The following is a 26,197-nucleotide window of genomic DNA, read 5'->3' on the forward strand; positions in this document are numbered from 1 at the left end:
GATTTTACTATGATATCAATGATTTCATTAATATTTCACAAATTTCGTAAATATTTTTAGATATTTTACAACAATTTGAAAGGTTTATCACAGATTTCACAAAGATATTACGAAAATATAGAAGATTTTAAAAGATATAAAACATGTCACAATGATTTCAAAGATAGAAAAATAGTCACAAAAATTTTAGAGATCTCACATAGATTTTAAAACTTTTTACAAAGATTTCGGTAATTTCGCATATATTTCAAAGTATTAAACAATTATTTCAAAGATTTCACAACGATTTAAAAGATTTTGGAAAACTCATAAAGTTTCAAAAATTTTAAAAGAATACAAAGATTTGAGAGATTTCTCAAAAGCTTTCACAGAGATTTCAAAGATTTAGCAGTAATTAAAAAAAATGCACAAAGATTTCATAAAGATTGAAAAAAATTACACAAAGATTTTAAGGATGTCTGCATATTTCACAAAAATATAAGATTTCAAGGACAGCAAAATATTTTTTAAACATTTCAAAACAGTTCACAAAGATATCAATGTTTGCAAATAGGTTTTTAAATTTTGGCATAGATTTCAAAATATTTCAAAACGATTTCAAATATTTCAAAAAAATATCGGAAATTACACAGAAATTAAAAAAATTTTAATAATTTAAGGATTTCACAAAGATTTCGCAGAGATTTTAAAAGATTTTATAAAGATTTTAACAGTTTCACCGAGATTATCAATACTTTAAAATGATATTAAAAATTTCACGAAGATTTCAAGGATTTCAAAAAGAAATCAAAGATTTCAATGATATTTCATCTGAAGAAATACTGTAAAAAATAAGCTTTTTTCGCTTTTTCATTAATATATTAGTAACTTTAAATGAATGAATATACCATACATGCATTTACATGTATTCTCAACGATTTAGAAAATTGATGGCAGATTTTACAAAGATAATACAAAGAAACCGAAAATTTTCAAAGATTTCACAAAGAAATAAAAAATGTTAAATATATCAAAAGATTATACCAAGATTTCAAAGATATTCAAAAATTGCAGGGATTTTACAAAGTTTTCGAAGGTTTTTGGAATATTTTATATATTTCATAAAGAAATCAAACTATTTAGGAAATTTGATTAAGGTTTCGAAATATTTCAAATATTTTATAAAGACATGAAAGATTTTAAATATTTCATGAAGAAATCTTGCGGAAAAAATATTATAAAAAAAGTGTTGTTTTGTCGTATTTAATTTTGTTCTAGAAAAATTAAATGTACAATTTTATAAAACCCAATGAGTTATCATAGACTTTTTTCTCAACGACTATTTTTTCGCATAAAACACGGAATATTGATTCAAGCAAAGTTTAATTTATGATGGCAAGAGTTAAATATTGTGCGAAGAACACTTGCTTCATTAGATATTCCAACGAAAAGATGTTATGTGGGGCGACAATGAGTGGGAGGAAGAGAGTGAAAAAAAAAATGCAAAAGTGAAACGAGGTACCTACAATGTATATAAATACGTCTTCGCGTACATGAACCTCGCTGTATGACGCACAGACAGTAATTTACTCATTTCCTCATTAACGCTACTACATAGGATCATTTATCTACACCACCGCCTAGGGGAGCGGCGCCTAATGTGGTGCACCAAAATCTACCGCCTAATTTAAATAATAATTAGCACGAGCGATACTGAAAATAGTTCTGACTTTGACACGTCATTACACGTTAAATAAAAGACGGAGAAACTTTTTTCAAAAGCCTTAGGAAACCTAATGAAACTTCGCATCGAATTATCCATTATAGATATACTTTTGATATTTTCTCTTCTTATTTTTGTTACAAATTTGAAATTTTTACATTCTCATTCATGAGAGTATAATGTAATCTTCCAAATTTTCCATTTCTGGTTTTTAACGGATTTTTACGTTTCGGCAATCACAGAATCCAAAATTCATAAAATTTTATCGGTGCCTGTCTGTCTGTATGCTGTATGTATGTCTGCATGTGTGGTTACCTGGTTGTTGTAGCCACGCTAACTTTTGAAGGATTTGTCCAATCAAGTCAGCCTTTGATACACTTCTTAATCCTCAGTTACCCCACGGGGCTCAAATTGACCCTTTTGAAAACGACGCAATTTCTGTATAACCTGGAAACAGGGTGAGGATCCGGGTATAGGGGGGGGGGGGTATTTTAAAGGCCCTAGTTTTTGAGGAACCGTTGATCAGATTCAGTGGGATTTGTTTACGCTGAAAGAAACGTGAAGTGCTAAAGGATACTAAAACACGTGGGGTAATTGAGGGGGTTCCCAAAATAAAGGTTAAATTGGTTCATCATATATTTCCAACCAAAATTTAAAAATTTAGAGCATTTTCAAAATTAAAAAAAAAAATTCAAATTTTAAAACTTTTTAAAAAGTTTCTTATAGATTATTTCAATTATTACTTTATTATTAATACTATATTATTAATACTTTCAAATTATTCAAATAAAATGTTCAATTTCGATGAAAATTATCAAAGTTATATACTTTCGAAAAATATGAAAATGTTCAGAAAAATATAAATAAATATGTTTCTAAAAGATTAGGTAATTTCATTTAAATTAATCACAAGATATAAAATATTGTTAAAAACTATTTGAGTGAAATTTTTCGATTAGACAAAAATTCAAAAAGTTTGAGCTGTTTCAAAATTTGAATAAAAACTTTTTATAAGTTTTAGACATTTTTGTCAAATTTTCTGGCACGCGTCAAAAAAACTTGAAAATTATCCTAATGAAATTTTGAATTCGATAAAACTTCAAAAAGTTATACGTTCTTCAACATTTTGAAAATCTTCAAAAAAAGACCAAAAAATTTTTTTAATAGGTTGAGAAATATAAATCCAAATTTCTACTAGATATAAAATATTTTTTTTTTCGAAACTATTATTATGAACTTTCTTAATTAAACAAAAGGTAAATCATTTTCAAAAATATGCAATTTCGGTTTTTTAAGATTTCAAAAGTTGAAAGCGTTGTTTTGAGCAGATTTTAACAGGGTTTAAAAATGATCTTGATGAAGTTTTTCAATTGGATACAAGTTATCGAGCGCGAAGCGCGAGTTTCGTAATGAGAATGTAATCCTCAAAGCCGTAAGTGCTTTGAGAACCTTATTTAAAACCAATTAGAAAAAAATATCAGTTACAGTTTATGGCTGTAATTCCTTAGAAGTTTTAACTACAGCTTTCGATTTAATTTACAGAATTTACGATATTGCAAAAAATTTAGTTAGAGTGTATGCGTCAAATGTTAGAAAACGAACGCGAAGAGTGTATCCGCGCGCCCTGGGCGTGCTCAAATTCGGCGCAAAGCGCCGGGCGGGCAGCGCGCAATGTTAATGTGCCCGCGCAGCGGGCATATTTTTTTACAGTTGAAATTAGCATTTCTAAACATAAATTATCATCCAGATCCCAATTTTCAACAATTTTAGATTAGTTTAGCATTCTATTTAGGAAATGCATATTTTTAATAAAAAATCATAATATTTCAAACATAAATAAATTTTCAACAATTTATATTTTTCGGTTTGGTTATCGCTTTTTACCAAAAATTGAGGGTTTTTTAAAACAAAAATAGTTCGACTTAAAGGTTCACAATTTTCTAACAATTTCTGATCACGTTAACGTTTAACACTTAGAATTATTATTTTTAAACAAAAAACATTATAGTTCGAACAATATTTTAATTTTTTAACAAATTAATGTTATTTTAATATTAAAAAAAATCAAAAATTGGTTATTTTAAACAAAAACAATTACATTTAAAGGAAGATTCAAATTTTTGAACAATTTTTTGTTATTTTATATTAGCTTTATTTCGAAAAACTGGAAATTTGATTTTAAGAAATTCTTAGTTTTTTCTTGACATTCTGTATCGGAAATCCGTACTTACAATTAAAAAATTATTAGATTTCAAAGAAGATACAACTTTTAAACAAAAATTTTATTTACCTTTGTGTTTCTCACTGGAAGTCATTATATATCTCAAAGTCGATTAACAATTTTTTAGCAACTTTAGGGTATGTTAACATTTTCCATCGAAAAACTGTTATTTCAAACAAGAAACGTTATTATAAATTTTGTTTACTTTATGTTAGTATTTCTTGTCTGAAATTGCTACTGTTATTAAAAGTTCAGTAGATTTCACAAAAATATTTACAATATTTGAACAATAATTTAGTAGATTAGTATTTTTAAAAAAGAATTTTCATATAAAATCATACAGTTTTAACAAAAGACTTCCTAAAAATTTAGGTTGTCTTTGTTTTTGTTTTTTTTTCACCGGAAATTGAAGCTTATAAAGTAAATTTGAATAGGCTTCAAAGATTAATAATTTATAACAAATGTAGGTTACTTTATCGTATTACACCAAAAATTGTTATTTTAAAAGACAAGTTTTACGTTGTATTCACATTCTTCACAAGAAATCGGTTATGAAGACAAAATATAAAAAATAGATTAAGAAAAGATTCACAACTTGTTAACAATTTTAGATTTTTCAATTCAAATTAGTTACTTTAAATAAAAAAGAAACTAAATTCCAATAAAGATACACAGTTTGAAACAGTTTAAGGTTATGTTACGTTAGTTTTTTTTCGAGAATTAGTATTAGTATTAGTATAATTTCAAAGAAAATTACAATTTTTCTAACAACTTTAGGATATGCTCGCGTTTCATCGAAGTCGGTATAGATTTCAACAAGATTTACAATTTTTTACCTATTTTAAGTTAACATTTTTCACATGAAATCGATGATTTTAAATAAAAACGGTAGGTTTAAAAAAAGTTTTATAACCAGCTATAACGAACAAATTCTCATCACACATAGCTTTATTAAAAAATAGAATTTTTTATTTTTAATAACAATTTTCTCGACAAAATAAAAAACTGCATCGTATCAAAAAACGATTCAAAGAAATTTTCTAGATATTTTTTAGCTATAAACAATTTTGCTTGTCAGAAATTTTCACGTATCTCATATAGTTTCGCTGTAAAATTGAATTTTTCATTTTCAAGAACATTTTTTACGATTAAAACAACAAATATGCGTCTTGACAAAAAAATCTTTGAAAGTATATTTGTAGTTCTTTTCGGGATAAAAAAATTTACTTTTCACAATTTTTCTTGTATTTCACATAATTTTGCTGCAAAATGAATGTTTTTATTTTCCAAAAAGCATTTCCAGGGGTAAGCCAAAATCGTTGGCTAACGAAATAAAATCGATTTTTTTCAATCAGTGAGTCCGAAAGCATCAGGATTCGATGAAATTAGCGAAAAACAATTTCCACATAAAACCAATACCGTCTCATTCAGATGAAAATATAAACGTAACTTTTGTTCTAGAAACTTTAAATTCGAGGGCGTCCAATCTCGATCTGCTTTCTACCCTATATTTGTCCGTCAATCTGTCAACCCTGTTGCTACCATCCTATTCTGGAAATCCGCCAGAAGCTGATCATTTGGCGAATATCGTTGGTTTGAGGACAATTAACTTGACATCTCTGGAAATATTCGATCCAGACTGCTAGAATTAAAAGTGGGCTCATTCCTAGCAAGATTTTATAGATAGAATAATTTTTATCACACTGCCATCATGAGCGCGTTTTCAGGTACTGCAAATAATACCTAATATAATTTTTTTTAACATTGACCCTAAGCCTTTTACTGCGGGAATTAAGGGTATTTATAGTATTTAGGGTATTTATGGCATTCGGGTTATTCAGGATATTCAGACTATTCAGACTATTTAGGGTATTCAGGATATATAGGGTATTTATGGTATTCAGAGTATTCAGGATATTTAGGGTATTTATGATATTCAGGGTATTTAGGGTATTTTCGAGCGATTAAGTTATTTTAGTATTAACTTCTTACCCCACACACATTACCGGACTCCAACTCTAGAACCTCTAGGGATTTGTAGATTAGGACTTTATGAAACCTATTTGTACTTATGATTGATTGCTGTGATAAAAAAATAGTGTGTGACACTTGACCCCTAAGTGGCACTTTGCCTCGTGTAAATTGCAGTAAGAGTCAGAGTTGAGGCGTAGCCGAGACAAGACAAAATGGTGATTGAAAAATGAAAACAGTGTTGATTACTGGTCAGATGCAAATATCAATCAACACCTTCAATTTAAATATTGATGATCAGGGAGAATGAAAAATTAATCTGGCAAAAATCGGGAACAAGTCATGGAATTTTGAAAATTATTTCTACCGGCGTACAGTGGGAAAAAAAGACGCAAAAATGGCATTTTTTCCTAGTTTATGTTCCCGGTACTCTTCAACAATATAAAATGGTTCAAATCACCTAAGTTTCACAGAGTAGCATTAGTTAAATATATTTCAGAATTATATAATAAACGAAACAAAATTTACAAACAAATTATTTGTTGCCAGAAAGTTTTTTACGATTTGCCAGAATTTTTCGTTTTTTAAAGTTATATTGCGAGACATTTGGATAAAAACAATATGATGGTGAATCAATTTCTTCTTAAGATTATCTTTGTTAATATTATAAACCAATTCAATCAAGAAATGCATTAATCAGCCTTTTATCGAAAAAAAAATTCGTTTTCTTTTCGACGTCATTTTTTTTTATTAGGAACTTTATTCCAATTTGAGAAAGCTTTATAATTTGTTAATTAATCTTATGAGTTTTTTAAAACTAAATTAATGGAAAATGCATTATTCGAGCACCTGTAGATAGAAAAATTCGTTTTTTTTTTTCACTGCCAGTCCTTTCACTTGGAAAGCCACATGCATAACCAGTTGATAAATTTTATGATTTTTTAAGCAAATTTAACAAACAAATCTATAGATAAGGGATTTTTCGTAAGAAAAATTCGTTTTTTTTAATTACAACTTTTTAAATTAGGAAATTCATAATAATTTAAACAAAAATCATGATTTATTCACCAACTTTATGGTTTTTTAAACAATTCCAATAAACAAATCCATTATTGGTGCATCTGTCAACGGAAAATTTTTTTTTTCTACTTCAGACTTTTTAATTGATATCTTCATAGTAAATTCAGCAAGATTTTGGGTTAGTTAATCAATTAATATCAGTTCTTTTAGTTTAAGTTTCTCATTACTTTCATTCTTTTAATAAGGCTGCAGCTTTAGGATAATACATTTGTTTATTAAACTTATTTAAAAAATGTTATAAAATTGATTAATATATTGTGAAAATAAAAATTGACAAAGATTCATTGATTTCAGTAAAATTGAAATAATTTAGAGGAATTTAAAAGAAATCAGAAGAATTCAAATAAGATTCATGAAAATTCATGGTGAATTACAAAAAAAAATCAAGTAAATTAAAAACAATACAAAAATATGAAAAACTTTATTGTATTTCTTTCAAATTACCCAAATTTATTTCAAATCCTTTGACGTCTTTTGAAGTCCCTTGAAGCTTCTCAAATCTGTAGAAAATTCCTTAGAATCTTAAAAAAAAATCTTTAACTGTTTAAAATATTTTGACATTATCTAAGATTCCTTGATATTGGAGTCTAATAAAATTATTGAAAGGAATTGACAATTCCATAGAATTTAAAAAATATTATAATATCTTGGAAATTCTTTGGAGTTCTATTAAGAGATTGGAATCAATTTAATATTTCTTGGAATCTTTTAAAATACTCTCAAATGTTTCCAAGACTTGAAAATCTGTTGAAATCCCTTTAAAATTTTTAAAGCTATTGAAAGTTCCTTATATGTTTTCAAAATACCCTAGAATCTTTTTTAAAATTATCGAAGTGGCTAAATAGTGCATTTTTTAAAAAGCGAATAAAAGTCACTGCCTTTTTTTAAATATCCTACATTTATCTGATTTTCAAGCTCACTGTGACCTGCAATCTCCCTGGTTTATACGGACGAAAGTTGTTTTAAAATATGCACAACTGAAAAAAAAACCAGCAGGTTCTCAAAAATAACATAATGTCTTTTAAAAGTATGAAAAAGTTATAATCTTTCGATTTATACTTTTAAAAATTAAATTTCAAAAACACTGAATATTATACAAACAGTGGCCCATTTTCTGAATCCGTTACGAAATTCAAACTCTGTTTTTTTAACACCTTAGTCTACTCCTAACAGACGTTTTCAATGAAAATGTTTATTATCTTCTCAGATCGCCTCATAAAGACCTGTGGAGGCTGATGCATATTCATAATCTGCTTTAAATTACGTGAGACGTTATTGTAGTTTTCATTAAACAAAGTGAAGCTAAAATGAATGTTAACTCAGAGACGTTTATTACTTTCAGGGAAACATACTTCCCATACAAAGTATGCACTTTAAAAAATGAGTTTTCAAATTATTTAATCTTCAGCACGATTTAATAAATTTACAACAAAAAAGAACAATTGTTAAAAAAAAAATTGTAAATGAAAAACCCAAGCGTAAATAATAAAAAATAGTTAAGCTAATATTTTCTTATTAAAATTGTCTTATTTTTATATATTTGTTTTTTATTGAAAAGTTCTTTACAATTCTATTCGTCATGTTTTTATGAAAATTAATTTGTTCAGAAATGATATACGTACAAATTTTTTTAGTTAGCCATTTTCTAAATTAAGGAAGGTGCTAAATAATAATAAAATCCACAACTAAAAAGATCAATTTTCTGAGAATGAGAAGATTAATCATCTACACTAAACGACGATTTTTTAACAAAATATATGAATTTCTTACAAAACAGTTGTATTTTCCACCCGACACTGAATTTTCAACAAAAAAGTTCTTTTTTAACCAAGAAGATAATTCTACAAATGAATAGTTTAATTTTTAAACCTAATAGTTGAATTTTCTAACAAAAGGGTTGAATTTCTAACTTAAAAAGATAATTTTTTAACAAAAATGATATAATTACATTTTCAGTTTAAAAAATTAATTTTTATTGAAGCGAATAAATTTCTACCAGTAAAATTGAACTGAAACAATGCGTTTTTAACCAAATAGTTTAGTGTACTAAAAAGAATTTTAATTAGAGAAAAATTAATTTCAGGCCCAAAAAGACGAATTTTTAACAAAATACGCTAATGATCCACAAAACAGTTAAATTTTCCACCTGAAAGTATGAATTTTTAACAACAAAATTCATTTTCTACCAAAAATTTAATTTTTCAAATAAATGGTTTAATTATTAAACAAATAGTTCAATTTTCTTCTAAAACAGCTACATTTTCAACTCGATTATAAGAATATTGAGAAAAAAATGTTTTCATCAGTTACCAGATAGTTTTATTTTCTACCAAACAGTTGAATTTTTAAACCCAAAATATGATTTTTTTACGACACCTGTAATACTTGACATGTCCAGTGAAAAAAATTCAATTAAAAATGAGAAACAGTTGATTTCAACCAAAGAAGATAAATTTTCAGCAAAATTGTTGAATTCCACATCAAAGCGGATTATTTTTTAATCAAAAAGGATAAATCTTCAACAATAAATAATTAATTTTCTATCAAAAGGGCGAATATTTGATGAAATACATGAATCTGCAACCAAAAATGGAACAGTTACATTTTTAGTTTTAAAAAAACTAGTTATATTTTCTACTATAAATACGATTTTTTAAAAAAATAAATTGATGTTCAACAAAGTAGTAAAACTTTCAACCAGGCAGATTAATTTTTAAACAGAAAAGATTAATGCTTAACAAAAAGTGTAATTTATAAATATTTAACCAAGAAATATTTTAATTCATATCAAAAACAAAGAAATTTAATAAAAAATACGAAATCGCAACAGAATAGTTAAATTTTTAACCTAGAAGATGAATTTTAAACGATAAAGAGGAATTTCTAACTAAGAAAATTAAGGTTTTACCCAAAAACATGATTTTTTTTAACGAATGCACGAATTTTTAATTTAAAAAAGTACATGTCAAAATAACATGTCAAAAAATTTATATACACATTTTCAGTTTAAAAAATTAATTTTCAACCAACAAGACGAATTTTGAACGATATAATTAAATTTTGAACCGTACTGATGAATTCCCAGCCGAAAAGGTAAATTTTTTACAAAGTAGCACAAGATTCAACCAGGCAGTTGAAATGTCTAAAACACAAAAGATGAATTTTCAACTAAAAGTGTAGTTTATGATATTTCAACAAAAAAATATTTGCACCTAAATAAACAAACAACTTAATTGAGTTAAAAAGAATTTCGAAAAAAAATAAAAATTTTAAACTAAAGAGGTGAATTTTAAACAAAAACTTTAAATTTAACTAAGAAGATTAAGTTGTGAAGAAGAAAACAAGAATTTGCATCAAAATACATACGTTTCCAAGTAAAAAAATATACATTTTCAACTAAATAGTAGAATTCATATCTCACAGAGATCGATTTTTAGCTAGAAATGTAATGGGAAAATTCTTAATTTCAAAAATTAATTTTTAATTGAAAAGAAACAATTTTTAAAGGAAATAAATGAATTTTCAACCAAATAAATAAATCTTTAGACAAGAAGACAAATTTTTAACAAAGTCATCAGTCGAACTTTCAACCAAGTTGTTCAGTTCTCGACCTAAAAGATTTATTTTCGACAGAATGATTAAATTTTCAATCTTACAGTAGAATTTTTAATCAGAATAGTCGTAAATATAATAGTAAACTTTCCAACCAAAAATAATTAATTTTTACCCAAAACTAATTGCATTTTTTCATTAGATTCTATTAAGTCGAATCACATTCAAGCGAAAATATGATTTAAAAATGGAGACATTTCTTAAAAGGAGAGAGAAAAAAGAAATGTTCTTTAAAAAGGGGGAAATATTTGCAGGAACGTCATTCGCAGAAGTCGCAAACTTTCATAAAATTTATCAATAGGAAGTTGCAAACTGTACTTCCAATGGAGCCCACCCCCCGACCTCTTACCAACTATAGTGTTTGAAGTGACCCCTCAAGCAACCCCCTCGAATTGCTAACGTTATTTGTGGACGGCCCCTTTACTAAAATCTTGGTTAAATCTCAGATCAGTTAGAAAGAAAATTACAAAGAGGGTAAATCACGAGAGAAACAATCACAAGACTCCCTTCCCGAAAACTCTGAAATGGTACAATAAAATCTTTTCCAATTTCCTAGAAATTACTGTAAGAACTATTTGGGTTCGTTTGCATTTAAGTTTTTCCAAGTCTTGGAAATTCTTTTTAAAGGTTTTTATCAAACTGATCCTGAAAGAGAAAAAACTTTGACTAGAATGGATACAAAATCGGGTTTCACAGGAAGTTTCTACGTCATTTGTGGATCTAAATCTGCAAAAATCAATAAAAAATTCGATGTTAAAACATTTAAAAATTTGCCTTAGCCCGGAATTGAACCAGGAACGCCACTAACCATGAGTGGAGAGCTTACCAATTACGCCACTGAGGTTTCAGTAGACCTTTTCTTGTTCTTAAAAGTTACCTTTTTACTGAGTATAGGCATTTTTCACTGCGACAAATGTACCATTTTTTGATCAAGGTGAGTTTAATCCAATTAATTTTTGGAAGATATAACTACTATTTAAATATGTTAAAGTTCGCGATTTTAAATGTTTATTGAATAAAAGGTTCGATGTTGAAACGATGACTTTGGCAATCATTTTTCAAGGACAAGAAAAAATCTGCCTCACGCAAATCAGGAACGCCTCGGTGGCGCAAATGGTTGACGCTCCGCTCAGGGATAGTGGCGTTCCTAGTTCAAACCCGGGCCGAAGCCGATTTTTTCTTGTTTTCCAAAAATTAATTAACTAAAGTAATAAATTCAAAATTGGAATTTATATTAATTCGGATTTTTTATTCTAAGAATAAGAACTGAAATATTAAAAAGGCAAGAAATGTAACAATAAAATGAAAATACGTTAAACGAGTGAATTATAAAATACCTTTCCGACCAAGGGAAAATTGCTTTCTTTATATCCAATTATAAAAGCGAAGAATATTTAAAAAGAGAATGTAGATGGAAAGATTATCTTGCAAAGCATTTCATAGAGACTAGGTGAAAGATATTTCACACCAAAGGATCTTATGGGACATGATAAAAACTTTATTACATGTTACGAGATTGTAAAAAATTGATGCATTTTTTCATCATGTTTATATGGTGAATTTTGTCATCATGCGTATATGGTGAATTTCAAAATTAAACCTGTTAACTCTAAACTGGGTCAATGGTAAGATAGGGGGTTTCTCCTATAATTGGGTCAACGTGGTCGTTCAAAACTACGTCAGACTGCTATGTGGGAGGGGGGGGGGGTAACGCAGAATGCGACATTACATATAGAAACTATAACTGTGAATGACTATTTTTTGAAATGCTGGAAAAAAAAAGAAAATTAGTGATTTTATTTTACAAGAAAAACTTCCAAATAGAGAATTCTAACATCTTCCTCTATTATCCTCTTTCCCCCTCTTTTTGGGAGAATTCCGCTTTTTCCCTGTTTTCGGTAAAATTCACTTTTTTTCTCGTTTTTTTCGCTTGAATACTAATTGAATTTGTATTAAAAATGAAAAATCCATTTTATTGGTTGAAGATTTAAGTATTTTGTTGAAAATATTTTATATGCGATTAAAAATGTATTGTTTATAGTTAAACATTCAACTATTAAATTTTTCAGTGCGAAGTTTATTTTTAGTTAAAAATTTAACTACTTTGTAGAAAATTCAAATTTATTGCCTGAAAATTCGTACTTTCAGGTTGAAATTGAAAATTTAAATGCTTTGTAGAAAACTTCTTTTCTACGTAAAATGCAAACATTCTTCAGAAAATTTAAATATTTAATTGAAAGTTCTACTATTGGTTAACAATCACGTGTTGATAAACAATTGATTGCTTTGCAGATATTTCAACAGTTTTGTTATAAATCGATTCTTTTTGGTAGAAAATTTAAATATTAGGTTGAAAGTACATATTTTCAGGTTAAAAATCTCACCGCTTTTTATCAAATTGGCCTTTTTAGTTTAATAGTTAAACAATCTGGTTTGAAATTTTATTTTTCTCTTGACTGTTTTTGATTTTAAATAAATTTTTGTTGTTGAAATATCAACTATCACATTTTGTTAAAAAGTCAACTTCTGTAATTGAACATTCCACTATTTTGTGGAAAATCCATATTTTCCGGCTAAATATTCAATTATTATATAGAAAATTACACTATTTTATTAAAAATACATATTTTTGGTTTAAAAATCCAACTGCTTTCTCGAGAATTTGCCTTTTTGGTGTTAAAATTCAACAACTTAATTGAAAATTTTATTGTTATTCTGACAATTTTTGATTTAAAATTAAAATCTTCTTGGCTGAAATACCAATTATAACATTTTTTATTGAGAATGGAAATTTCGACCATTTTGTTGAAAAGCCATCTTTTTAGGTTGAAAGTTCCACCCCGTATATAAAAAATCAAAAGTTTTGTTGAAAATTTAATTCTTTTCTTGTGCATTTAACTATTGTGTTGAAAAGTCATCTTTTTCATTTATAAATCCAACTGCTTTGTAGAAAATTTAACTTATTGGATTCAAACTTTATCTTTGTTGGACTGAACATTTTTCGATTCAAAATATAGCTGCCTTCTGAAAAATGTATCTTTTTGGTTTGTTTATTCCAATAATTCGATAAAAATTGTTTCTGGTTTAATTAAATTCTTTTTGTTCAAAAATACTACTATTTGGTTTAAAATTCGTCTATTTTGCTTGAAAGTTAAACTTTTTACTAATTAATGCAACTCTTTGGTATAAAATTAAATTGTTTGTTTATTAAAAATTGAACTGTTTTCTTGAAAATGCAATATATATTTTTATTTAAAAACTCGAGGGTTTCATAACTGATTTATGAAGGTGCTTATACATTATTTTATTCAAGAAAATTTATTCCCCTATTATCCCCCTATTTTAGGAAAAACTATCCTATTTCCCCTGTCTTGAAAACATTTTGGCTTATGGAGTCAGAATTAATTTTTACAATATTTCAAAATATATATTTTGCTGCAGATTTCTAAAATATTTAGTTCTTTTCAAAATGTATATAACTTTTATTAAAGAATAGTAGAGTTCATAAAAGCTTAAAAGGCAACCGGAATTTTTTTTACTGAAAAACGGTTTTTGAACATCCCAAAATAGAATGTGAAACCTCTGATTAGGAATAAGAGTACAATGCAGATAAAAAAAAGATTTATTATTATCAGATTGTTAACTGAATGTTCATAATTATAATAATTTTTCAATTTAAGGCATAGAATTCGATTGAAAGGGATTAGTTAAGAATTAAGGTTCAGTAGGCATCTTGTTAAGCAGAAAGATTGGAATATTCAAATACATTGGATGTCACATATACATGTATTATACACGAATACAGGAATCCAGTAACATCGGTATATATCGATCGGCCTAAATATAACGAGGTGAATTACCGAGGCCCTACGCCACGTGTGTGTAAGTAAGTATATACCTTGCATGTAGGTACAACGCGACCGCATTGTTCATCATGGTTTAGCTCTAGTAAATGTGCTTTAACTCAACTAGCTTTGGCTTTCTTGCCCTTGTGGTTCTAAAGTAAATCAATCAGTTGTCTTCAAATCCCTGATTTCTAATTCAATCAGAATCTCATTTATCAATTTGGCAATTAAATAGCTGTTACAAGATTAAAACTTTTTAGTTATTATAAACAAAATTGACTTTAACTGGATTAAAATATTATTAATCCATATTCAGAAAGTAGGGATAAACCGCAGCCAAATTTAAAGATCAATTAAAGGATTTTCGATTTTCAGGGCTGTTAGGGCCTTATGGAGACTACTGAAATCGTGCAAGGCCGTGTTTCACCAGAAATTGCTGAATAAGCTGCGAATTATGTGCGCTGAATTTTAGTATCACTCATAGACTCATAAGCATACACTTTCCTAATCATCGCGATGGTTTACGAGCACAAACGTAACACGCTAACCATTAAGTACAAAACAAAGAAAACAAGAATCATTGTCTGCTCACCTCTGCAACCTAATCTGTCGAAACCGTTGAATTAAAATTTGTATAATAAGTCTGTAGCAGACTACAAGGTCTGCCCGGAAAGCATATTCTCTTTAGGATTGCCAAATATGGCTAAGGCCGGGTTTCACCAGAAATTGCTGAATAAGCTGCGGTAAATAGGCAGTTGCGATGCCGTAGTCAAAGACTTAGACGTTCAAACTTTAACCGAGTAGTTGAAAATTCAACCAAAACATATGAATTTGCAACGAAAAAGATCAACTTTCTACCAATAATATTAATTTTTTCCAAAGAATACGAATTTTGAATAAAATTGTTACATTTTACCCAAGCCATGAACTTTGAACAGAAATAATTAGGTTTTAAGCATACACATAGATTTTTAACAAAGTAGTTTAAATTTTAACATAGAAGTTGAATTTTCAAAAGAAAGATGAATTCTCAACGAAAAATACAACAGTTGATATAAGAATTAGAAAGGGTTCAGTTCATTCAAAAAAAAAAAATACTTTTCAACAAAATAGTTAAATCCTTGACCAAAAAGGATTTCAATTTTTAACAAAGCAAATAAAATGTTAATAAAAAAAGACTAGATTTCTACCACAACAGTGATTTTTCAAACCTGAAAGACAAATTTTTAACATAATTCTGGTATTTTAAGCCAAATAAGATTTTTCAGTCAAGAAAAAAATTTAATAAAATTATAATTTGAAGTGAAAAGTAATTTTTAGTAACAAGTAACAAAAAAAATTTTAATTTAAATATAAATTTTTGGAAACCTTTCAAACTTAAACAAGATTTTCTTTTCCTTTTTGACAATTTAAAAAATCTCATTTAATGCTATAAAGTCTTTTTAAATAATATCTTTTAATTCAATTTTTATTCTTAAAACGCTTTAAATTCTTTAATAATCTTTCAAATAATAATTTGTAAACTTCAAAAATCTCCCTTTTTTGCGTTATTAGAAATATTTTCAAATTCTTGATTTATAAAAAAAATTTTGAACTTCTTAATCTTTTTTTGAATGATTCGAATCGTTTCCAACTATTTAAAAAGTTCGACAAAATTTGAAAATTTCCTTCAAATCTTACAGGTTCTTTGTTAAAAATGTTTTGAATCTTTTCGAATATTTCGAAAATCCTTTTTAATATGTCCTTAAAATAAACTCTTTATACTAGAAAAACATTTTGAATTTTCTCATAAATTAAAAAAATGTATCCTCTTCAAAACTTACAAAACTCTTTAAAAGTTTCCTAATTTTTTCTTTTAAATCTTTAAAAATCTACATTTTCATTTAAGTTTATTGAATTTTTTAAAGTTTGAAATTATTTTTCTTTGTATTATTTCAAAAGTGCTCAATATTCTTAATATCTCTCAAACTTTGAGAATTTTTTCTAAAATTTTGCAATATTGCAAAATAAGTTCAAAAGAAAAATTCAATTTAGATTTTCTCCGGTATCGTAAGAAAAAATGATATTACCTTACAACCTTCTATAGTCCTTAAAAAGCTATAAACTTTTATTTTGAAATTGGAAAAATTCTACATTTTGTTTGAAATTTATTAAAATATTTTCAAATTCCAAATTATTTTAGAATATTTTCAACATTTCCAAAACTTTGAAATATATTTTGAAGTAATTCAAACTTTTCCTAATTTTGTTTAAAATTGTAGTGTAATAGAAAAATGTTGAAAACAGAATTATTTCCTAATATTAAAAAATGCTTACAATTCAAATGTTTTCTTTGATCAACTATTTTATGAATTTGTTAAATTTGCTTTAAAATCGTTTACATTGTTTTTAAAAATTTAAGGAAGTAATTAGAAATGTGCTGTATTCTTTTTTAATTTTCTCTTAGAATTTACTAAAAATTAATCATTTAAAAATTGCTGATGAATCTTTTTAAAAAATTCTTTTATTCTCATGGCACACTGCAAAATTCAGTTTACCTAAAAATTCTTTAAATCCTGCAAAATTAATAAATTGTCGCAAAGTATTCCATACGCTGTTTGCATGGATTTTGAAATCTTCAAAACTTAAAATTATTATTTTAGAATAAAACTTAAACCATTAAAAACTGTTCCAGAACTCTTGAAAGAATGCAATGTCCTCAAATCTTTCATAATCAATCAAAAGCTTTTAATTTTGTTTAGAATTCTTCAAAATAAGATTATGCCCCTAATTTGATGTTTTTCCTATATCTTTGAAAATGTAAGAAAATAAAAAAATTATAGTGTGATAGCAAAATGTTAAGAACATTATTATTTCCCATTATTAAACAATTAAAAAGACAAATTATTTATTAACAAATTGTTATATACAGAGTTGATGGTGCAGCGAATTCATACATTAAAAATGTTACGTAATCGAGGGGAAATACCCCCGCCCCCATACACACAACATAAGAGACTGTAACGAAACACGACCTCGCCCCCCTTTTTTAATCTTACGTAATATTTGAACGCTCTCTTAGTAAATCACTTAATTTTGAACATGTGTCGACGTTTAACGTTGCACTTGTTCCATCGAGTGGAAGGAAAGATAAAGGATAACTATGGCCATAAGAGGAAAAAGGATACGAAAAAATTGTGTAGATAGTGAAGTTAAAGAAGGACAGAATTGAAAGGGAACGTGACAGCTACAAATTCGACATGGCGCCAGACATACTGCATCGCTATAACGATACTTCCTCTCGTAAAAATGTCCTCCATGAATAAGCTCCTATTCAGCACTCTTATTGCTACCAGAATGTATTTTTATATCTGATCCAATCCAATTACTCGATAAATTTTATTGCCCTCACAGAACAAAAAAAATTGTTATTGTATTTATAATCGAGTTTTTTTTGTTCTATCCCATTTTGAGGGAACAGTAACTGAAGGAAAAAAAATTGGAATTTTCCCTGAGAGCAAAAAAATATTCTGTAAATTCGAAATCACAATTTAAAAACAAAACAAAAGACGACCCCTGGTCTGAAGTCTTTCTGAATTAGGGTAAAAAAAGGATGAGCAGAACAAGTTGACCGGTACCGGGGAATAGAATGTGGAAGTTGATACAGAACCGTACTTAACTTACGTAAACGCTTTGGGAGGGGGGGGGGGGGGGGGGGGGGGGGGGGGGGGGGGGGGGTAGAAAGTTTGTTACGATTTATTACGGTAGGGGCGAGGGGATCCTTCACTCATATACATAATTTTTGAAAATTCGCAAATACTTTCTCCTAAATATTATCTTTTTAGTTATAAATTTAATTATTTGGTTGAAAATTTAAACAATTTTCTTAAAAATTCTGCCTTTTTAGTCGATAATAATTCAACTGTTTTGTTAACAATTTGTCTTTTCGGCTTAAAAATTCAGCTCTTTTCGTAGAACATTAACCTTAAAAATCATATTTTGTTATTGATAAGTCAACTGAATTATTTTTTAGATAAAAGCTATTTTTTCAGAAAATTCCTCTTTTAGATTTAAAAGTTTATATTTTTTGGTATAAATATTGCATCTTTCTTTGAAAAATGAAATGTTTTTTTTTAAATTAAACTATTTCCTAGAAAATTGACTTTTTGTTTAAAATGCATATTTTTGTGTTGAAAAATTAGTTAAAGTCTTTTTGAATGAAAATTTATCTCTTTTTATTAAAAAAATATACCTTTTTAATTTAAAAATTCACCTTTTTAAGTAGAACTTTAATTTTTTTGGACAAAAATGCAACTCTAAGTTGAAAAATTCAAGAATATTGCTAAAAAGTCATGCTTTTTAGTTAGACAATCTACTTTTTAGCATAAAATTAACTTACTGTTCACAATGATTATTTTGGTGTTGGAAAGTGAATTGGAATATTCTGTCGATGAAATCTGAACTATCTTTTAAAGTTCTTTTTAAAATTCATCTGTTTCAGAAGAAACTTCATCTTGCTTGAACAAAAGTACTATTGTTTGGTTGAAAACTCTACCTCTTTTTTTACTAGTTTGTCTTTTGGATCTTTTGTTTGAAAAAAATTTTTTTTTGTTTTATTGAAAAGTCAATTTTTTGTAGAAACCTATTGTTTGTTAAAAATTCATATTTTGATCTTGAAAAGTCGACTGAAATTTTTTTCGGATAAAAATTCAACTATTTTTTTAACATATAATTTTTAAATCACAAATCACAAATTCAATTTTTTTCCTAGAAAGTTTTTTCCTGTTTGAAAATTTATATTAGAATCGGGAATAGTCAACTGAAATCTCTTTTAACAGAAAATTCAACTATTGTTTTCAAAATTTATCTTTTAGATTAAAAAATTTATCTGTTTTAGTAGAAATATAATTTTGTTTTAGAAAAATGCAACTTTTTAGTTAAAAATGATTCTTCTTTTGTTTGAAATATTTGGTCGAATCACTTTCTTAATCAATCATTTTTGTTCTAGAAGATTTATATTTTTAGTTGAAAATTCATCTATTTGGCTGAAAGCTGAACTATTTTGTTAAAAAATAATCTTTTTAAATTGATAATTGAACTACTTAGGTAAAAGTTAAAGTGAATTAAAAAAAAAAATGTTTATTGAAAGCTTCTAATTTTCTTGGCTTGTAGTATCATGTTTGCTGAATAAAAATTAATCAGTTTCGTTGAAAATTAATTCTTCACTGAAAATTCATATTTTGGTTTGAAAATGCAATTTCTGTAGAGAACACCCAGCTGAAAAAGTTGTTGTATATAATTTATATATAGTGCAGAAATTAATGATATTTTTTATTTGAATTACATGAAAAATTTCACAAAACAAATAAAACATATAATTGTTTCATCCACTATATATAAAATATATATAATTTATATATAATTTTTTACCTGGGCATTCGTCTTCTGGCTTAAAGGGTCAATGATTTAGATACAATTTTATTATTTTCTTGAATGAAAAATCTTTATTTGTTAAAAATTCATCTTTTTTGCTTTAAAATTTCTTTTTTTTTTTAGTATTAATTCAAACTTTTTTTATTGAAATATGAACTATAACACTTTTTTTGTTGAGAATTCATCTTTATAGGTTGAAAATTTAACTATTTTGTTAAAAAATTTAATTATTTCGTTGAAAATTTAAGTGTTCTGTTGTATATCCATTTTTATCAAAGAAACTACATTTTCTGCTTAAAATAAATTAATAAATTTAAATAATTTTAATTTTTATCTAAAATGCTGTTTTATTCCATTTATGAAAGATTCTATGTTAAAAGTATTAAAAATAAAAAATTAGTCAAGGATAAATCAGGAAATTTTGGAAAATGAAATTCTCAGACACCCTGCTTAATTCTACTAGCAATCATTAGCAAAACATTTTTGGAAACTAAAAATTATGTACATTAATAGGGGTGGGAGTATTTTGTTACGGTTTGTTACAGGGGAGGTGGGTTTTTAGAGAGGGCCTAAAATAATCAGTTCCATAATTTAAGTACAGCTCCTGATCTCAAAGTGACAGGAACCTAGAATTGTAACAGATTCGGCTGCGGATCGCTAGAAACAGAGAAATTTTCAGTATTTATAAAAAATAAAAACCAACTCGTGAGGTATTGAGTTGCTTAATCGGAAGCAAATAAGTTTAACCGAAAAAAAATAGCCATTCGCGATTAAGTCATTCAAGAATTTGTAGATTAAAAGTTCAAGGGTTTGGAACATTGTCTTTGAATACAAATTAAAAATATAATTTTAAATAAAAAAATAAATAAAAACTAGTAGTATTGTACTGTAACAGACGATTTTACCTCAACAACAAATGTAATAGGTTATTTCAGCCATAAGAAGAAACGAATTTTCAACAAAATATTTAAAGTTTTAAACAAGGAGTGTAATTCTCAACAAACTAATTAAGTTTTGAACCATCAAAAAAAGAATTTAAAAAAAATGCAATCGTTGATATTTCAACCAAAAAATATAATATAATATAACTAAAGATATTAATTCACTCAATTAGTTTAATTTTCAATTAAAATGATAAATTTTTAATTAGATAACCATTATGTACAATCGACATCAGTATTTAAAGAAAAAACAAAAGTTCACCCATGACCTGAAGTATTTCTGAATTAACACAAAAAAGTGGGATACAAACTGATCCAGTTCCGAAGAATAGAATGTGGAAGTTGACAGTCTGAAAGTGACAGGAATATGAAATTGGAACTGGTTCAGCTGCGGATCGATACAAACAGTGCAATTTTTAACTCAAACAAAAAAAAAACCAAGCAGTTGCATTTTCAACAAAAAAGAGGAAATTTCAAACTAAAAAGATAAGTATACTACCAAAAATACGAATTTGCAACTAGCAAAGAACAATTTTCAACCATAAATGGAAAACTTACGTTTTCAGATAAAAAATTAATTTTAAACAACAAAAAACATGTTTTCAACAAAACAGATAAATTTTTAACTCAAGAGATGAACCTACAACAAAATTTTGTTTAACTAAGTAGTTTAAGTTTTTCTCAATTAGTTTAATTTTTGATTCAAATGATAAATATTGAACTAGAATAGTTAAATTTTCAGTAAAAAAAAAGTAATTATAAATTTGGAAAAAAATCAACTGAATGCGGAATTTTCGACCAAAAAAATTATTTTGTAATGAAGCGGTTCAATTTGCACCAAAGTTGTTGAATTTTCAATTTTAAAAAATCCATTTTCAACCAAAAATGTAATAGTAACATTTTCAGTTAACGAATAAATTTTTAACAAAAATAGAGTTTGAAACAAACGAGGTAATCTTTCAACAAAACAATTAAATATTTAATCAATGAAGATTACTTTTTCCGTAAAATTAGTGAATTTGAAAAACAATAACATAGTTTTTAAGCAAAAATATAATTTTCAGGCGGAAGCAACTTCAAAAATAGAAATAGTAATACAAGGAAAATACATTTTTTACAAGTATTCTATATCATCAAAGGTCTATAAAAAGAAGACAAGTATATATTTTTTATAAATAAACGATAATAATTTAAAAAATATCGTTCCTGATGGCAAGGTAAGAAATTGAGTGAAAAAAGTTTTAAACAGTGTGTTTTTGTAGGAAATTAAGATTAAAAATTTAAGATTAGAATTGAGTTCGTACATTGATGATGCAAATATGGCAAATAATGTTATTTAAGGACAAAAAAAAACTTTTGCGGTAAACAAGTTCTGTAATGCAGTGCTTCCATTCTTTTTTAGAAACTTAATTTTTAATTATTTGATCTCGCTTGATTATTATTCTGTTTTTGCAGCTGAGTATTCTTTCAAGTCATTTTTAATAAGTGTTGCTAAGTTTGATATAAATTTCACCATTAACAATGTGATAACAAATTATTAATCCGGATTTTATAGCTGATTATATCAATTTAATATTTTTCTGCCACAATAAATTGTTATAATTTATAATGCCACCTGGTATCAGTGGATACGCCTTTTAAAAAACTCTTTAATACTTCCAGAATCACATTCTCTTTTGTTTTTTGTAGTTGTCAAAAGTTGAATAAAAAAGTATCACAGAAGAATTTTGTAAAATTAACACCTGTCGTTCTTATAAATCTAACATAAGACTTTTTACTCATCGGGATAGGCATGCGATATTACACTATAAGTCATAATTTTAGGAAGTAAATACAAAATCTTAAAGCTGTTTAAAAAGGCTTTTCAACATCTGAAAATATGGAACGACTTACAGGAATTAAAAAGGGGTTTCTTCATCACCCCGATTTTCAGGACGAAAAGGCACTTCATTAAAACTTTTCTCAAGTGATTGAGGAGGACAAAATAAAGTGAGTTGAATCATCTCCAATATATCTATTTATCCTGATTTTCAGAAGACATTATACATTGGGAAATTAAGGAGATAAAGTCAGAAATCACATTTTAATATTCTGAAACCATTTTGAATGTTGCCTGAATTCGCCTGGTATCATTTTATAAAAAATCAAGTAAAGAAGTAAAGACCTCAATTTCAAATAAAAATCTGGGAAACCTTTTTACACAGCCATACTTGTGGGTTTTAAAGCACCCTTTAAAAAGTTTAGAGTAGGACATCTATTTGAAAATAAAAATGTCTCATTTTTTGCATCTTTTATGACCTACTTTAACATTAGCGTATACGGTCGATGCTTCAAGTTCGCTAGAGGAGAGCAGAAATGTCTCTGTTGCCTCTATTTCATAAGATGGGCGAGCCTCATTCTTCAGGGCTTTAGCTCCAGTTTTCATGAGCAACTAGGTAATGGAAGTTTTACGGTGCTATTTTTAGAACGTCTGTTGATCGCTTCTATACAAAATGTACAAAGTGCCCAATCAGTTCCGACACGATAATAACTTCCTAACTTTGTAAAAGCCTCTCTAAGCAACTGAATCTAGTAAGGCTCATCATAATCAATAATGTACTATTTTGTATTTTAGCAAACAAAGTATAATAACCTGATTGACGAAAAAAAACAACCAATTTAGGAATAAGACTGCACAAATTGAAATATAAATTTAAAGAAGGACCAATGACCAATTTCAATGACCAATCATCGAGGATCGTAACATCTGAGCTTGGTATCAATTGTGTTTGAATTCAAATTGATGATTTATTAATTCCGACAATCTATTACAACAATGTGATTGCAACTAAAATCTACTTCAACAATTTTTCGTGGTGATTTCAGATATGAAGCGAGCAATTTGGGAAGTTTAGTCAAGGTCAAAAATAGCTACTGCTTACGATCTCATGGTTATGTATATTATTAATATATGAACAGTGCTCACAGATGCATAGAGGCGTAATGAGCAAAACGACGTCAAGAAAATGCGGGCAGTCTGCCAGGGAATTTCGGATTCTTCTTGTCTTAGGAGCAATGACTCATCCATCGTCAACGAACCTACTAATAATATTACAGTGTGTAGTTCACGCTACATACATTCGCATAGAGCTTACACTACATCGGCGGATAAATCATTCTGGACTCTAAACGACCATGTTGATTGGATTCCAACGCGCTGGGATTGCTATCGAATCCGCCTGGATGTAGTGCTTCAAACATGCTTTTATGCTATGCTGCAATTTTACTCGATTAAAGATGGATTCTGTTCTTTCGCAATGAGGAAGTCAAATAGTTTAATTGCTGAGGCTTTTATGGGCTATATAAAATTCTACCACGAATGCGACATTGTTTCTTGTAATCAAGAAATCGTTTTTCGATAATGAAATCTGGGTCAGTATTTAAATTATCGTCTGCATAAAACTGAGGAGATGAATTCAACTAATTGGTGTATTAATCAAAACTTATTCAAAAACACTAGGAGGGAAAAATTATCTTCTCAATGGTTTTGTCAAATTGAAATCAGAATTTAGTTGGTACAGTGAAGTACAGTTTGGAAATGTGTTGTGAATCTCAAACTGTTATCGCAGAAATTAAAAAATTTCCAGTGAACATTTGTCATTTGGAATTATAGATGTATTTTTAACTGTGATTAGGACAGCACTGTCGATTAAAATTGATGAAATAAAAGCCACCGAATTTCACCCTCTTGCTATTCACAGATCAGGAATATGAAGAAAGAGTTAAATCAATCAATTATGCGACAGGAACTGAACATTAGCCTTGGATAAAATATTCACTCGAATGCGGAAGGTTGGTTATATTTGAATACTGAGCGACCTGATTATCTGACCTCCGAAGGCGTATCCGTTTAAACGTTATTGAACGAGAGGAAGGTACGTTTCCTCGTGGCCCGCGGATCCCATTTTAATCCCTTTTTTAAAAGGGGGCACGTGGCATCCAACCATTGTAAAAAATCCCTGTCAATTGTAAAGCCGAAACACTATTAAAGATAAAAGAACAGACCCACTGGACAACTGACCTGGTTTTCCGAGTTGAGAAGTTTGAGCTGCTCATTAATGAGACTGTACTTGGTGCTCTCCTCCTTTCTCAGCTGTCGCTCCTTTTTGAGCTCGGGGCTCCAAAATGTTTTTATACTGTGCATGGAACTCCCGAGTTTCTGATTCGTTAACTCAAGTTCTTTTTTGAGGTTTCCGAGCTCGCGCTGAAGATCGTTGTTTTGGTGCTGCAGTTCACCGATGTAATTTCCTCCATCACGAAGCATGTGAGGATTGGGGCTTTGCCTGGCCGACCTCGAGCCATAGAGATCATCCTCAAGATAGAGGCCTCGGTCTCTGCTGCGCTCCCGAGGATCTCTGATGGGGACGAATTCCCTGTCATGATCCAAAATTCCCGCTGACGCCCTGTCAAGGCTGGTGTACCTGGCCGTGAGACCCGTTGAGCTGGACATGGCTGGCCTTGATGCACTTCTAGAACGGTGATGAACGCCAGCCCCAGTTGACATACTCCTGCCCCTCTCGTCGATCATCACAGGACTGCCTAAGTCGTCGTCGCGCGAATAGTAGGGGCTGCCCAGTGCATGATGATGGTAGCTTCCGTATCCAAGGTGTTCCGGAGAGTTGTTACCACTTCGGGTTCCCCGTTTTCGACCCAGGGGACTTCCGCGACCACTTGCATAGCTTCTAGAGGGACTTCGGTCGACCGTTGGAAGTTCTCCAACTCTACGACCACTTCGGGGAGAACGTGTACCGCCTCCTGGACCGACCACGCCGCTTCCACTCGAGTAGGGGTCTCTGGACATTCTATCTCGAGCGCACTCTCTCTGTTAACCCCCCGCCCCTCCCCAATTTCAACCTTCTCTCTCACCCACTCTCAATTTTCCTTCTCGTCTTCTCCCTTCTACCCTGGCCCTCCCACCCACGCTATCGTATCCGTGTTCGCCTCTTTGGCGAGCGCACGCTCAACTTCCCCGATCCTCGTTTCCGTTTTGCCCCACACTTTTCGCACGCACCCCCCACGAATTCTGCAGTTCCTTCCACGCTCGTCGTTTTCTTTTACGATTGCGTTGCCTGGCTACGCCATTCCCCTTTCACCCTAACAGATCAAAGTAACCTCTCTTTTAGTCGAAACCTTTTTGGCAAAACTTTTTATTCAGTCTGCGTTCTTAGGGTAAGATCTTCACGCCTAAGGAGAGCCGGTAGAACCTTGAGGTAATTTTAGAACTCTGGCGTGGTTCTGCGGACATCTACTTCAGCCTCGAGTGTTCATATTCTTCCTTATTATCTTTTTACAAGGTACTAGAGGAAGAACTAGATTCTCCTACGAAACGACGACTCGACCGAACTGGTCTTTAGCTAGTTCTCTGCGGGTCATC

At 28.8% G+C, this 26,197-nt stretch overlaps 1 protein-coding gene across 2 annotated transcripts in view; it reads right to left on the bottom strand.

The window, feature by feature from the left end:
- LOC117174124 (ELKS/Rab6-interacting/CAST family member 1) overlaps window positions 1-25,648 on the bottom strand; it is a 210,853-nt gene extending 185,205 nt beyond the window's left edge. For both annotated transcript variants that reach the window (XM_033362905.1, XM_033362908.1), the window contains exon 1: window positions 24,845-25,648. In XM_033362905.1, the coding sequence (XP_033218796.1) occupies window positions 24,845-25,624 (780 nt within the window). In that variant the 5' untranslated portion in view covers window positions 25,625-25,648. The remainder of the gene's footprint in view (window positions 1-24,844) is intronic.
- Between the last annotated feature and the right edge of the window lie 549 nt (window positions 25,649-26,197).

Source organism: Belonocnema kinseyi, chromosome 6 (genome assembly GCF_010883055.1).
Source record: "Belonocnema kinseyi isolate 2016_QV_RU_SX_M_011 chromosome 6, B_treatae_v1, whole genome shotgun sequence".
NCBI lineage: Eukaryota > Metazoa > Arthropoda > Insecta > Hymenoptera > Cynipidae > Belonocnema > Belonocnema kinseyi.